This window comes from Eulemur rufifrons, chromosome 7 (assembly GCF_041146395.1).
Source record: "Eulemur rufifrons isolate Redbay chromosome 7, OSU_ERuf_1, whole genome shotgun sequence".
In the NCBI taxonomy this organism is placed as follows: Eukaryota; Metazoa; Chordata; class Mammalia; order Primates; family Lemuridae; genus Eulemur; species Eulemur rufifrons.
The window spans coordinates 235,007,655-235,023,551 of record NC_090989.1 but is presented as its reverse complement, the minus strand read 5'-3'; the positions used below and the strand labels follow the sequence as shown (position 1 = coordinate 235,023,551).

Sequence of the window (15,897 nt, the reverse complement as noted above, 5' to 3'; positions counted from 1 at the left end):
TGTAGATACAACAATTATCTAAGTATTTTAGCCCATTTTATCTTAGACTGGAATAAAAATGTTAGATTTTCTGTCCGTGTAATTAAGGTTAGAATATAATAGCTCAGGGGTCCAATTTAACCAGACTGTGTACATGTAGAGAATTTTTTGTTTTAATTTGTTTTATAAGCCATGCTAAATTAAGAGATTTTACTGTAGGGTTCAGTAACATTCCTTATCAAGTAAATTATAGTCTTTAAAATATTTTAGTAAAGGATGGCAGAGAGAAATTGATCCTTCTTTTTAATGTTTTGTTCTTCTGCAGCTTCTTTTATTATTTAATACCTAAAAGTTGCCTTATTTCTATATTAGAAAGTCAGTATTTGGCCAGAATATTTTGCAGATAGAAATACCTGGAAGATTGTTATAATATAAAAAATTGTTGATTTTGATAATCTTTTATAAGAAGATAGATGAAAAAAATTAGTAGAAAGGGGAACATCTAACAGCTGATGTTCATATTAGAATAAATATCCTCATTGTGTCTTACCAAATAAAAATGTTATATATGAATATTTATCAGATTTTATACTTATGAATCTATGTTCAAGTTGTGTGTTATCATTTGAAAACTTTTCAATTTTTTTCTCTTCTCCCCCCTTTTTTCCTGCCTTACTGTTTCTTCTCCCTTTCCTTTCCTCTTCACTGTTTTCTCTCTTCCATGAACTGGTCCTCAAAAACGCCATTCTCCCTGCAGCTTTCACCAGAAGAAGGTTATGTTTCTGCTAAGGAGGATTCCTTTCTGTATCCACCACACTCATGTGAGGAGGAAGGGCTGGCTGACAAAGCCCTCTTCAGGGCTGACTTGGCTCTGGTTAGTGCCCACAATTTATCAAGCTTTCTTTCAGATCTTGTGTATCTTACTTTGCTTTTCCAAATACTCTAAAAAAGTCCTACTATATTCTTTGTTCATTATGTTTTGGAAACACATTCTCTCCAACTCAAATGGTTCTCACAATTGGAAATGGGAAGAAAAAATCATAATAAATGTGAAAAATATTTATTGAATTTGTGGGGAAAAATCAGTTAACATTGTATTGTGTCAACATGTAGAATTAATCTTTATATCATACCTAAAGTTGGGGCACTTATTTGCTCTAATTTCATACATGGATATGTCTAGGCATTCTTTAACTGTTTTCAGTATTCAATCCTAAATCAGTGTTTTGACTACCTTTTAATGAGTGGCAGGCATAGTTTTTACTTGAGATATGAATAGTGTGAAAATTACATAAATTGGTAAAATAATCAAGAACATGAAAGTTTCCAGAAAAAGTAAAACTGTTTTCTAAAAATACATGTATGTAAACAGACTGAATTGCTAGAAAATTTTAAATTAAAATTTTATTTCTGCTTGATCTTTAAAAAATTATTCATTGGAATGAAAGTATTTAAGGGCCACTCTACCCTTAATAACCTTCCTGTCTGGTAGAGGGGACAATGCTATGTCAGTAATTTAAGGATAAAACTAAATACCGGACATAAATATACACATGACATTCACATAATATAAATATAACAAATTGTATGTCCTATTCACCATACTCCTACTGTTAAAGTTAGGTTCCTGACTTAACTTTTTTGGGAGGTCAAACATTGTTCTATTTCACTAGAAAGGAATATGCCTGTATTTTAAATACTTGTTTTAGTTTTGTTAGACTACAGAGAGATTTAAAATCTGTCAAATTCTTCATTATGTATTTATGATTGATTGTGCACATCTTGCTTTCAACCATAGTGTGAATTATTTCTTTTACTCCGTGTACATATTGATTATCCTAATTTTGGGGAGGCAGTTATTTTTGTCAATATTTTTAAATTCTGAGCTCTTAAAACAGCCGTTTAGAAAATTTTGGTATGTATTACAATAAATGCAATAGTTTTGCACTTTAATACTTAACATACCAGGTAACTTTTGGCCCTACTCTCCGTGGGCATTATGTTGGCAATTCAAAACTAGATAGCTTAGTATACGGTGAACTTTCTAAGGTACGATAGTGTTAATAATACTCAGACAGCAAATTCTTTTTGAAATGTTGCAGGACACAAGCACTCTATGTCATTGTTTCTAAGGTACCTCAAGAAATAATATTCTCCCTAGAGTTTACATGGCTTCCTTGAACCTTCTTAAATGAATGCCAGTAAGAAAGAAGATTAGTTCTACTTTTATGTGATCGTAGCATTTTATTATGATAACAAGTGTCCTGGGTCTTCTCCCTAACCAGCTGTGTAATCTTGGACTGGCCACTCAACTGCTGTGGGCTCTAGTGTTTTATCTCTACAGTAATTAAACAAATTGTTAGGATCTCTCCTAAAATTCAAAGTCATCAGTGATAGGTATACAAATTATATCGAGGTATTCTTTTTTTAATGTTACTTAAATGTTTATCTATTGTAATTTATGACATAAGGCTTAGTTAACACAGTCTAGATTATTGTACATAATATACATTTGTAAGGGTAAATGTCCACATGGTGACTCACTTGTGAATTTGAATGTGTATTTAAAATATAGTTTTAGGCCTGTGAAATGTATTTGAAGAGTGGGTCCCTTTGAAATGGCCCACCTGTATTTTTAATAGGCTTTTGCAAGCATGTCGCCTGGTATAATGTTATAATGCTTCTAACTTCTGCTGGCTAAACAAGTAAATTGATATCATAAAGAAGTAGAACATATGGGATTTTTGTCAAGGTAGACAGAAAATGCTGGTAATATCAGAGAAGGGTAGTAATTTATGTCAGTTCTGTCTTTTCTAGTGTGTGAGTGACTGTGAATAAATTGCAAGAAGAGCTTCAAGCTCATCATGACCTAATTCTTTCTTTTGGTTCTGTGACATAAAATAGTAGTAGGACTTTGAGAAAATAAGTAGTGAAATTCTCTGTCTCACTCTGTATGAGTTTTCTAACAGAAGTTTATAACTAAATGTATCATCATAACCAGATCATAATTAGGCCTTTTGTTTGTTAGTATAATTTTAGCATAAAATCACAGATTTTCTCTTTGGTTTCAGCAACTTGAATGATTTCAAAATCTAGTTAAAGATAATTTAAACAAAATATATAGTTTAGTGCAGTTTACAAATATATAATTGCCTTGTTGAGTAACAGTTTATTTTAGTAGACTAGGAAAAGTGATGACCTCATTAATTTTATTATACAATTATAAGATTTGGGTAGGGGAAGTGGAAAAAAAAATATTTTCTTTAACTTATAGAACTGTTTAAATTTAGAATTGATCCAGGCCCTTTGTTAATGTTACCTTTAGCCCTTTATATTGATGGAATAAAATACCCTTGGATGCCAGCACCCACTGCTGTAGGTGGGCAATTGTCCTTGTTCTGCTACATTAGTCAGTCTTTATGTGTTCAAGTGGGCATATAGAAGATAGAATAGATAAAAGAATGATACCAGTATGCCTTTTAGTGTCCAGTGGAGACTGTTTGTCATATATGTAATAGAATAGAATTTCCAGCTGATATTATTGTTTTATTCCTAGGTGGACACAAATGATGCTGACTTAGTAGATGAATCCACATTTGAGTCTCAGTATTCTCCTGATAATGACAGTGTCTACTCTACTCAAGCATCTATTTTATCTCTACATGGCAGTGCTTGTAGCGATGGCCTGAACTATGGTTCCTCCCTTCCATCCTCTCCTCCTAAGGTACAAAGGAAATACTATTTCTTTTATGGGAAAACCTTGTGTACAATTTTCCAGAGGTCTGTGCTTATGGGGAGTTGTGGGAATAGCATATTAGACATGCTATATTTCTCCAATCATGGATTCATTATCAAATTAAAATACAATTTCATTTAGCTAGTGTTGACTGGGTATATTTCGTACTATTACGGACTATTTAAATTTAATGTCTGAAACAGAGTGGTAGACACAGGGTTCCAAGCTTTGATTAGAGTTTGCACGTCAGAAAGAAAAATTTTAATGTCATGTATTTCTCAAGTTGTATTTTTAGCAGTGTGTACTTAAGAAGAATTACAGGAATAACTTTATTTTCTTAATGGTTTTAAAACTGACTTCTGTATAAAATTGAGTAGTAAAATATTTCTTGTGTTAATTTAACATTTATTAGCTAAGTTAAACTTAATGCTGTCATTTGTTTTTATATAAAATAATTCCCAAGCATACTTTACATAAAAATCACAGAGAATGGCAAAGTCTGTTTGTCACTGGATTTGAATAAACGGTTTAATTATTATTTGACATATCTGTCCCATTTATTTTTTAGAAATTATTGACTTAAGTGTTAAATGCCCCAACTCTGTTAATTTTCTTGGTGATATATTCTATAATGCCCAATGAGTAATATTTTAACACCTATCCGTTCTTTTTAGTGTGAAATGGCATCTTACTATTTTAATTTGTATTTCCTGAATACTAGTGAGATTGAATAGTTTTTCATAATATTGGCCATTTGATTTTCACTTTTCATCAGTGATCTCTTCATATCTTTTGCCCAATTTTGTATCAGGTTGCTCATCTTCTGATTTGTTGGAGTTGTTTATTTTTTGGAATTGATACACAAAACAGTTCAATGTATATATTTTATGAATATGTTTGTATGTCTAGTAAAATCTAAAAATATGTGAGCACGATATTTCTCAATTTTAAGAAGTTATCCTTGGAGAAAAACTAGTATGGGAATTTAGCTGTATTTCTAATACATTGTATCATTTTAGGAAGAAAGACTGAAGAAAATATGGCAAAATGTTTCTATCTATTAAATTTTGGCAAAGAGTTCATATATGGATATATTTTTTTATTTTTCTATGTTGGAAATATATCATAAATATTAAAAATTAAGATAAAATGACTGGACAATATTTTTTTCTTAAATATATGAAATGTATATTTTCCACATAAATTGAATTCAGGGGGAAGGAGTCTGTATTTATAAATTAGTTGGAAAGTAGGATTTCCATAGGTCTAGCACAGTTTTCCTCCTTTCCTGATTAACACATAAGGTTTTTGGCCAGAATATTTTCAAAGTGTTTTCTTTCATGTTCAAGATGCACCTGTTATCCTTGCAGATGATGCTGGGCAATCTCCTTGAATTGGCTTGCAAGGTATAATCTTGAGTGGAGCAGCTGCTCCTCTCTCACCACACCTGAGACTGTCTGTTTGGCTGCGTCCTGTCTGGAATGTGTTCAGTCTTTACTGGCCTCAGGGCTAGAAGCTGAGTTCATCTCCTAATGGAATCTCCTAATCCAGAGCATAGCATACTTCTTGCCAGTGGGACAGATTGCATTGTTTAATTTAGTAATTGTTACTTAAAGGGATTACACAATCTGCATACTGAGAAGCGTATATTTTACAGGGCAAATGCTGGCTGTATGCAGCACAACATATTGGCTTACTGAAGTCTGTTTGCCTCCTTCTTTTTTTCTTCCCCAAGCAGTTTACTCTTTTGTTGAAGCAAATTTTGGCAAGCCAGCCTATCAACTGAAATATTTAAACTACAAAACAACAAAGAAGACATTAATGAGGGTGTTTTAAAACACATTGTGAAACTCCTGTGTGCTTTCAGTTTGCTTTGAAAGTAGACTGTTCTGCATCATGGTAAATCTCTGCAACATTTTTTTCTGATGGCACCTTTTTAGTACCTAGATTTTTACTAGAAGATTTTATGTAAATTAAAAAAAAACAATATTCTTCCTGTTTTTATGCACTAATTTCATCTTAAAAAAACATAATGGTGATTTATTATAGAATTTAGAATTGACTATTTTTCTTAAAAAGTGAGCTCATTTCAGGGCTTTTAAATTTATAAAATAAATTAATATATACATGTATATTAATGTATATTAATATATACATTAATATATAATCATATAATACATGATATTTAAGAAAAAGATGCCTCTATACTGAATTGAAAGAAGGATAAAATGGAGTATGAGGAATCTTTAGATTCTTTAGAATCACTTAAATATGTAATAATTTTGTAACCTTAAATGGCAACTGGAAAATGGATGAATAATTTTACCTATTTCTTCACCTTAATGAAGAGGTCTTTTGACCTTGGTCAGGTGTGCTACCAGAGGTTATAAGAGCTAAGTAGAGCATAGACTCGTCTTAGAGTGAGGCCTCACTCTTGAAAGCAGAGCTCAGGACTGTGCAGAAGCTTAAACACCAAAGGACTGTAGCCATTTGTTAAGGTTCCTCTTCACAAAATTCTTTTATTTGGGGGCCCATCCTGCTTTTTTCTTTTTAAAAAGTACGTGTTTGCTTAATTTGATTAATTATTTAATCTCACGTAAGGATTTAAGGAAAATAACAATCATGGAAGAACTTGAAAAATATAGCTGCTTCCATGGCATTTGGTATAATAGAGGAAGGTCATTGAAACGTGGATTTTAAAGACAACGTGGCTATAGCCAGTGGGTTTTTTCCTTTTTTTCCTTTCTCATTGCTCTAGGTTTTTTGGTTAATCATTTTAACCCCTTTTCCTTGTTATCTCCAGAGACATGAGAAAATGCAGAAATAATTATTTTTCAAACTTACATGTTAGTAGACTTGTTTAAAAGCTCAACGTGGCTTTTGGGAAGAATATGCTTTATTTTTTCCTATTTTGACTTAAAAATACAGCCAATAAAGATTTAATAGCTGTCTAATCAGTCTCCCCTTGTACTCCTTATCCATACCCCCACAACTGGCTATCCATACCCATACTAGGGATGAGATTGTTACCAATGTGGTGCATGTCCTTCATTCCATTAGTTCTGCCAGGGAAAGCTTTTGATTCTAGTGCAGGTTGAACTCAGTGTTTGTCAGATAGGAACCCTTCTCTGTACCATGTACAACAAACACAACTAATGGATTCCATGAAAAAAAAAAATCTGTATATTCCCATAAATCTCCACTTAGTGTCGTTCTCTAGTATAAAATATTATAGCCTTCACATTTGTGTTTAGAATGTTGATACGGTTTCTTATCCTTTTTTGGAGAAGGGATTAGGATCAAAGACTAATTAAATCACTTCAGTCAAGATGATAAGGGTGTTTGTGAAAGTCTTAGTGACACAACTGAAGGCTCTCAAAGGCATAAAAGATGTTGCCTTTTCCTTCACTAGGGTCAATGTATAAACAATAAAGGAAGTATTCCTTATCTCAGAAAGAGTAGGAGAATGACAGTTGGAGCAGATGTGTTTGCAGTATATATTTTAAAGGTATAGCAAGAATTTTCTGGTAGGCTGCTTATTGAAGAAAAGCAAGTTCTCACTAGTGAATGTTTAAGTATTTAGCTAGTCTAAGTAAATATATTACCTGGGTAAATAACGTGCCCAAGTCTAACCTTAACTTATGCATTGCACTTAAGAAATACCTCTTTTTCAAGTATATTTGACATTTTAATTTAACCTCTTTTCCATTTTTCCTGAGGACAAGAATATATCAAGTGGAGACACATATTAATATGGATTTTTGAAAGACTTCATTTTAGATACCGAGTTGCACTGGGAAATTGTAGAGTTATTTTTATACATCTTACGGGGGAAGAACTGTTTTTCTTTTAGATCCATAAGACTTTTAAAAATAAAACTGAGTTGGTTGTTCGGCAACCAGAAATGTTTCTGAAGTGGGCGTATGTTGTCTACTGTGTTGATTACCTCTTTCTTTTCTATGTGTCTGTGTTAACTCCTTCATGAATAATCCATGGAAATTTCTGTCATACCCTTTACAGTAAACCCCTGATAACAAGGGTGACTTGACCTCTTTTTCTTATGAAAAGCAGTTTTGATTGTATCTTTATTTGAGGCATGGGGGAGATGATTTACTGCTAATTATTATAATTAATTTAGTAATACAGAAGCTAACCCATTCTGTTGCAAGTACATTATTATTTTTCATGCTAATAAAATAATCAAAGTTGGATGAATGAGCCATTAGGTTATTCTTTAGATTCTGGGAATGTGGAGGATGATGCCTTCCTATCATTTCTTTCTGCAGATACTAAATGTGCTAATTGCTTATATGATATTCCCACTTGCCTCAATTCTTTGTACCAGGAATATTTAATAATTCTAGAGAGAGATAACTTGTATGAAGAAAAAGAGTGTAATAAATTGTGCTGAAGCAGTTAATTACCCATTTAGAAAAAATGAAAAGAGACCCATGTCTCATACCACTCCATGAAATAAATTCTAAATGGTTAAAATCTAAAAACAAAGCATTTGTAAAATAGGATAAGAATACTATTAATAGAAAGCATTTCATTTACTTTGTGTGAAAGGACTTATTAAGCAATATTAAACCCAGTAGCACAAAAAAATTAACACATTTGATTACATAAGGGATTTAACTTCTACATGGCAAAATATTACAAATACAAACTTAAAAAGACAAGTGGCAGACTAGGAGAATATTTGCAATATATATCACAGATTTTATATTCAGAATATATCAATGACAAGAACAAGTGAAAACGTGAAAAAATGTTAGATAAATTATAGGAAGAGAATGTTCATGGAAGGTATACAAATCTCATCTCCTCACTAATTGTCAGGAACACACATAGTAAAACACTAATGAATCTATTTCTTATGGATCAGATTGCCAAACTAACCTGGAGTTGGCAAGATTAGTTAATAGGTATTCCATATTCTTTTTTTTATTTATATAAATGTATGGGGTACAAGTGCTATTTTGTTACATGTCTAGATTGTATAAGTGGTCAAGTCAGGGCTTTTTAGGGTCTCCATCACTCTAATAACAAATATTGTAGACATTAATTTCTCATCATCCCCTTCCTCGCCTTTTCAAGTCTCCGTTATCTTATCATTCCTCTCTTTACGTTCATGTGTATGCATTTTTGAGCACCCAGTTGTGAGTGAAAACATACAATATTGGTCTTTCTATGGCTTGCTTCATTTAAGACAGTGACCTCCATTTCCATCCATGTTCCTGCAAATGAAATGATTTCATTCTTTTCAAAGCTGAATAGTATTCACATTTTCTTTATTCAATCATCCACTGATGGACACTTAGGTTGATTCCATGTCTTTGCTATTGTGAATAGTGGTATAATAAAAATATGAGTGCAGGTATCTTTTTCATATATTGATTTCTTTTCCTTTGGGTAGATACCCTGCTGGACCATATGATAGTTTTATTTTTAGTTCTTTGAGAAATCTCCATATTGTTTTCCATAGAGATTGTACTAATTTACATTCCCACCAGCAGTGTATAGGAGTTCCCTTTTGTCCACATTCTCCAACATCTGTTAGTTTTTGCCTTTTTAATAACAGTCATTCTGACTGGTTTAATATGATATCTCATTGTGGTTTTAACTTGCATTTATTTCTCTGATGATTAATGATGTTGAGCATTTTTTCATTTGCCTATTGGCCATTTATATGTCTTCTTTTGAAAAATGTCTATTCGTGTACTCTACTTTTAAATTTTATTTATTTATTTATTTATTTTACATGTATCTCTGTCACCCAGGCTGAAGTGCAGGTTTTGTATATCTTACTGGTTCAATCTTTGGAGGTTGTGTTTCCAGGAATTTATCTATTTCTTCTAGGTTTTCTAGTTTGTGAGCATGTAGGTGTTCATAATATTCTCTGATGAGCTTTCTTTATTTCTTTGATATCAGGTGTAATATCTCCTTTTTCATTTCTGATTTTATTTATGTGGATTTTCTCTCTTCTTTTTTTGGTTATTCTAGCTACCAATTTATCAATCTTGTTTTTTTTTTTTTCATTGAAACACATTTTAATTGATAATGAGTTTTATAAAACTATACAAATCTTCTAAGTAATCATAAATCAGTTCTCATTACATGTACTTAAAGCAATTAAAAAAAGTCACACAGATACACTTTTAAAATTACAAGTGTTTGATGTTTATCAAGTTACATTTCTACAACTAGCAGGATAACAGATGAGTTACTAGGACTCAGACCATATCCTTGGGAATGTTCATTGGGCGATCCCAATTACAGTGCAAGCCAACTGACTTCCAGCATGTCCCATATTTGTACTTTCTTCATTTCTGCCTTTGCCCAATTCATCTGTTTCTTCATGGACCACCATTGTGCAGCCAATTATGGAATGTTCTCCTGAGAGTGAGATCACAGAATCTTCAGTAGACACAATGGCCTCACCATCTTTGCCAGCAGTCACGTTGCCCAGGTCTCCAACATGCCTCTCTTGATCCTTTGGCCCACCATGTTTTTGGGATTGAGGATTAAAGTGAGAACCTGTACTGGTACAGCCTTGTGTGTTATCTCCAAACCGATAGACATGGAATCCATACTGGCCTTCAGACAATCCTGTAATTCGTCCATTTACCACAACCAGTCCATTTTCCTGCTGCTCTAAGTGAATGATGCCCTGCACCAGGCCATCACCCTTCTATACGCACACAACCTTCAATGTCATGACTCGCTGGGGACAAGTGCCGGTCCGGGTGCTGAGGGCCACAAAGGATGAAGGAGATGCTGCAGGAAACAGCACTGCAAGCACTTTATCAAACTTATTTATATTTTGGAAGAACCAATTTTTCATTTCATTTATCCTTTAACCTGCTAATTTGGGGTTTGTTTTGTTCTTGCTCATCTACTTCCTTGGGGTACATAGTTAAGTTGGTAATTTGATATCCTTCTCCTTTTCTGATGTAATTAATGCTATAAATATCACCCCTAGCCCTGCTTTACTGTATCGAACACGTTTTGGTATGTTCCCTTTCTATTTTCATTTGTTTCAAAAGATTTTTAAATTTTCATCGTAATTTCTTTGTTTACCCAGTGGTCCTTCAGGAATATGCTTAATTTCTATGTATTTGTATAGTTTCTGAAATTCTTCTTGGTATTGAATTCCAGTTTTATTCTACTGTATTTTGAGGAGATACTTGATACCATTTTGATTTTTCAAAATTTGTTAAGATGTGTTTTGAAGCCTAACATCTATCTTGGAGAATGTTCCATGTGCTGATGAAAAGAATGTATATTTTGTAGTTGTCGAGTAGGATATTTTATAAATGTCTGTTAGGTCTATTTGGTCTAAAGTTCAATTTAAGTTGAGTATTTCTTTGTTTATTTTCTGTCAAGATGATCTGTCTTAATGTCATGAGTAGGCTGTTGAAGTCCCTCACTATTATCATACTGCGGTCTCTCTCTCTCTATAGGTCTAGTAATATTTGTTTTATAAATCTGGGTGCTCCAGTGTTGGATGAATATTTATTTAGAATTATTATATCCTTTTGCTGAATCGATTCTTTTATCATTATATAATTACCTTAGTCTTTTTCTTTCTGTTTTTGATTTAAAGTCTATTTTATTTAATATAAATGTAACTACTCCATCTCACTTTTGATTTCTGTTTGCTTAGAGTATCTTTTTACATCACTTTACTTTCAGTCTATGTGTGTCTTTTGAGGTATGGTGAGTTTCTTATAAGCAGCACATAGTTGGATCATTATTGGATTTTTTTTTTAATCCATCCTGTCAATTTATGCCTCTCAAATGGAGTATTAAATCCATTTACTTTCATAGTTAATATTTGACATTTGAGGTTTTGTTTCTGTCATATCATTAATTGTTTTCTAGTTGTTTTATAAATTCTTTATTTCCTTCTTTTTCTCTGTCATTGTGGTTTGACTGAATTCTGTAGTGGCACCATTTGATTCCTTTCTCCTCCTCTTTGTGTGATTGCTTTGCCAGTGAGTTTTATACTTCCATGTGTTTTCATAATGGTATTGCTCTTTTGTTTTGGACTCCTTTGAACATTTCTTGTAAGGCTAGTCTGGTAATGACAAATTTCCTCAGCATTTCTATGCCTGGAAAAGACTTTATTTATAAAGTTTAATCTCGTTGGATATAGAATTCTTGCCTAGCAGGTTTTTTTTTTTTTTTTTTTTTTTTCTCAATTTTTCTTTCAGCACTTGGACTGTATCATCCCATTCTCTTCTGAGCTGTAAGGTTTTTGCTCAGAGGTCTGCTGTTAGTCTGATGGGGTTTCCTTTACAGGTGACTAGATGCTTTTCTCTTGCTGCTTTTAGAATTCTTTCTTTCACTTTGACTTTAGACAGTGTGATTATAACATGCCATAGTGAAATCATTTTTGCGTTGTATTTGACTGGGAATCACTGAGCCTCCTGTATCTGGATGTCTAAATCTCTTGCTACTCTTAGGCAATTTTCATCTATTATTTTGTTAAATAGCTTTTGTAAGCCTTTTGATTTCTCTTCACCCTTGGGAATACTGATTATTTCTAAGTTCATTCACTTTATGTAATCACAAACATCTCTAAGGCTTTGTTCATTCTTTTTTATTCTTTTTTTCTTTATTTTTATCTGACTGGATTTTTTTCAAAGGACTTCAAGTTCTAAAATTCTTCTGCTTTTTCTAGTCTATTGTTGAAGCTTTTGAATGTATTTTGTATTTCTTTCATTGTTTCAGTTCCAAAATTTCTGTTTTTTTTTTAAAAAGATATCTTTTTGGCAAATTTCACATTCATATACTAAATTGATTTTCTGAGTTTTTTATTGTTATTCATAGTTCTCTTGCATCTCATTTAAAATCAGTAATTTGCTTCTTTAAAATCAATATTTTGAGTTCTTTATCTGAGATTTTGAGGATTTTCTTATGGTTAAGATCTATTGCTGGAGAATTATTGTGTTCATTTGAGGGTGTCATATTAGCATACTTTTTAATGTTTCCTGTGTGTTTATGTTGATTTCTGTGCATCTGGTATAAAAGTCTATTCCCATTTTTTAATTTACTTTCATGGGGGTGATTTCTTGAAGATATGACTATGATGTTGGTTAGGTAGGGCCCTTTGCTTCTGGGTACGTGCAGTAGTGAAGACTCTGTATGATTTTTTTTTTTTTTTTTTTTTTTTTGCTATAAATAGAATTAGTAGTTACCTGTAGTTTCCTTGGTGTGGTTTTAACAGAGAAAGTTGGAAGACAATATTGTAGTATATACCAAAATGTTAAATGTGCATATCATTTGACATATCATTGCAATTCTAGTAGTCTATAGCAAATAAATCTTCACATTGTGCACAAAGATGTGTAATATAACTAACATCATTTTCTGTTGTCAGGCCTGTTTTTAGTAAGTTAAAGTTATTAACTCTCTTTGTCTACCTGCCCAGCAGTCCTATATTAGGTCCTGTCATTTTCCTCAACTAATAGAAGGGAGCTAAGGCACAGACTATTTAAGTAACTTGCCAAAGCTCTAACAGAAAATAGTGGTGGAGCCAGGATTTGAACTGTTATCCTGGCTCCGGAATCTGCACTCCAGTGTTTTTCATACTTAGGCATAATTTACAGTCGTAAGAAGAATGAAGTTGCCTTTTACTGATTTGGAAATTTCTCACGTGAAGATAAAAAGATACTGCAAAATCAAGTAAAAATGTTACTTATTGAATGGTTCTTTTTAGGTTTTAAAAATGTATATATACATCAGCCTGTGTGTGTGTGTGCATGTATACCTATATGTATATATTACACAATGCATAAAAAAATCTGACGTAAACACCTAATTGATCCCAGCCATTTTTAGTGGGGAAGGGAATGGAAGTAGGAACCACAGGGGAGAATTTCATACTGTACTCTGTATGTGTATACAATATATGTCTTTATCTTGAATCCTTTATGTAATAATGTATTCATGTGCTACTTTTGTATTCTAAAAGTATCAGTAAAAGAATTGAAGGGAAAACTAATGTTTATTCAACAACTGTTCATGTAGTAACTGCTTAACCAAAGCATGTAAGTGATATGGTATATTTATTGTAAGGAGATACATGTATTTATATAAAACTGTAAAATTTTAGTGTTTTGGGGAATTTTAGAAATTCCTTAATATAAAGCCAAGAGTGATTCTGTTTTGTACAGATTTTTAATAGAGCCTGGATTAGAACCTACGTTTTATGACAATCCATATTAATATTTCTTCTGTTATATCTTGCAGATAATTTATGCAAATTTTCCTATAATAATATGAATTTTAAGGGTTTCTAGCTTCTCCATAAATACCTACAAATGCCTATCAAAATAATTTTCTTTTGGATGCTCTTGTGAATCCAAATTAATTAATGTCATATTGTTTATGCTCATGATCTCGTAGTAAATAGGAATGTCAGACTTAATGGAAATGAACTAAGTGAGATTTGGAAGTATAAGTTATTCATTTCTCTGTGTAATATGAACTTGGAATAATTTTATTTGTGGATAGAACATAATATTATGTCAAAATTATATTATGTACAGCATAATAGGCAAATATAACTCAGTAGAACATGAGAGGTATCATTTGCAGGAAATATTTATGAGAATAAAGATATGTGGGTAATCTGCTAAGTGAAAGGTTTATATGTATGTTAATGCTTTTTGAGTAACAAGTAATTGTGTTATGTTTTATTTTTCACTAAATAGTTACTCATAAAGAAGTGTTTTTTTAATAAAATACATTGATGTAATTCTGCTCACAATGTTTGATTTTTTTTAATACTTTCATCATCAGGATGTCATTGAAAAGTCTTCTGATCCAGTACTTGATCTGCATATGTCTTTGGAGGAACTATACACCCAGAATCTCCTGCAAAGACAGGACGAGAATCTACCTCCAGTAGACTTGAGCATAGGGCCTGTTTCTGGCTTTACCATAAATGATTATAATACAACTGCAAATGCTCTTGAACAACAATATGAATGTGAAAACACAATAACGTGGGCTGAATCTCAGTTACCAAGTGAAGTTATATCAAGTGCAGAACTTACCTCTCCTGTGCTACCTGATTCGACTGGAAAGGTAATATCTTAAAGATATGGTTTATGTATTATAATGACTTAGGAGACAGTGATGTGTCAGAGCATTTTGGCTATTCTCTTCATCTCAGACAAGTGCTTCCTGACACTGAGATTTCCAGAAGGCAACCTCTGAACTTGTTTTGGTTATAGATTGTTGCTGAATAAAGCACAACCAATTAGAGAACATGCATGATGTTGAAATCAGACTCCAAAGTCTAGTTTTCCTTTCCATGTGACCTGTTTTTTTCTGTTTTTCAGGGCTCTGAGTACTTAATGGAACAGAGCTCCCTGACCTCTAATGTCGAGTGTGCCATGCTCCAAAATGTATCCAAAGAATCTTTGGAAAGGACTATTACTATAGCAAAAGGCAATTCTAGCCTAGGTAAGTTATTTATCTTCCACATTTACATACTACTCTCCCAAAGCCCTTAACAACGGAAAATGTTGAACATGGTAGGTTTCAATATTTTTTGCTATAGATAAGAAAACAGATGCTAGAAATCTTTTTGTGGTTTTTATGGGTTTTCTTTCTATGTGCTCATTATTTTTTCTGAAATGGTTAACAGGTTTGTTTACTTCATACTAGCATAAATCCCTCATTCTCTTAATTATTTCAAAGTATTCAAAAGCCTCATTTACATTTAAGTAAAAGATATACGAATTGTTTGTGTATGAAACAGCAAATCAGAAAACGAATTCTTAAGAAATGAAAAGTCAGCAATTTGGAATTCTAAATTCTTTGGAAAAGTAAATTATTAGTTTCTTTGAATTTTACTAGTTATGCATAAGTCAGTTTGTATTTAATTTCTTTCATTCACTGAAATAAAGACTAAAAAGACAGACAGGTGTGCCACCACCAAAATGTGAATGTGAGTTATTCAACAGTTTTTCCCAGGTGGCAGGATTGTTTATTACCCACAAAGTGTTTCGGCTGGTAATAATCACAAAATCCTATGCATTGGGCAAAGAAGACTTCCTGTAGAAATAAAATCCTAATTACAATAGCTAAAATTGTGTTAAGAAAGAGCACATTTATTCTCTCATTGAGTTAAGCAGCCATTTGACTGAGCCCTGTCCCTGTTA

At 32.4% G+C, this 15,897-nt stretch overlaps 1 protein-coding gene and 1 pseudogene across 15 annotated transcripts in view; one reads left to right on the top strand and one right to left on the bottom strand.

Moving 5' to 3' along the window:
- Positions 1-15,897, top strand: part of MPDZ (multiple PDZ domain crumbs cell polarity complex component) — a 165,712-nt gene that overhangs the window by 86,530 nt on the left and 63,285 nt on the right. For all 15 annotated transcript variants that reach the window (XM_069476493.1, XM_069476491.1, XM_069476487.1 and 12 more), the window contains 4 exons: positions 737-853; positions 3,536-3,703; positions 14,528-14,815; positions 15,073-15,196. In XM_069476493.1, coding sequence (XP_069332594.1) covers positions 737-853; positions 3,536-3,703; positions 14,528-14,815; positions 15,073-15,196 — 697 coding nt within the window. The remainder of the gene's footprint in view (positions 1-736; positions 854-3,535; positions 3,704-14,527; positions 14,816-15,072; positions 15,197-15,897) is intronic.
- On the bottom strand, positions 9,923-10,436 carry LOC138387271 (superoxide dismutase [Cu-Zn]-like; annotated as a pseudogene).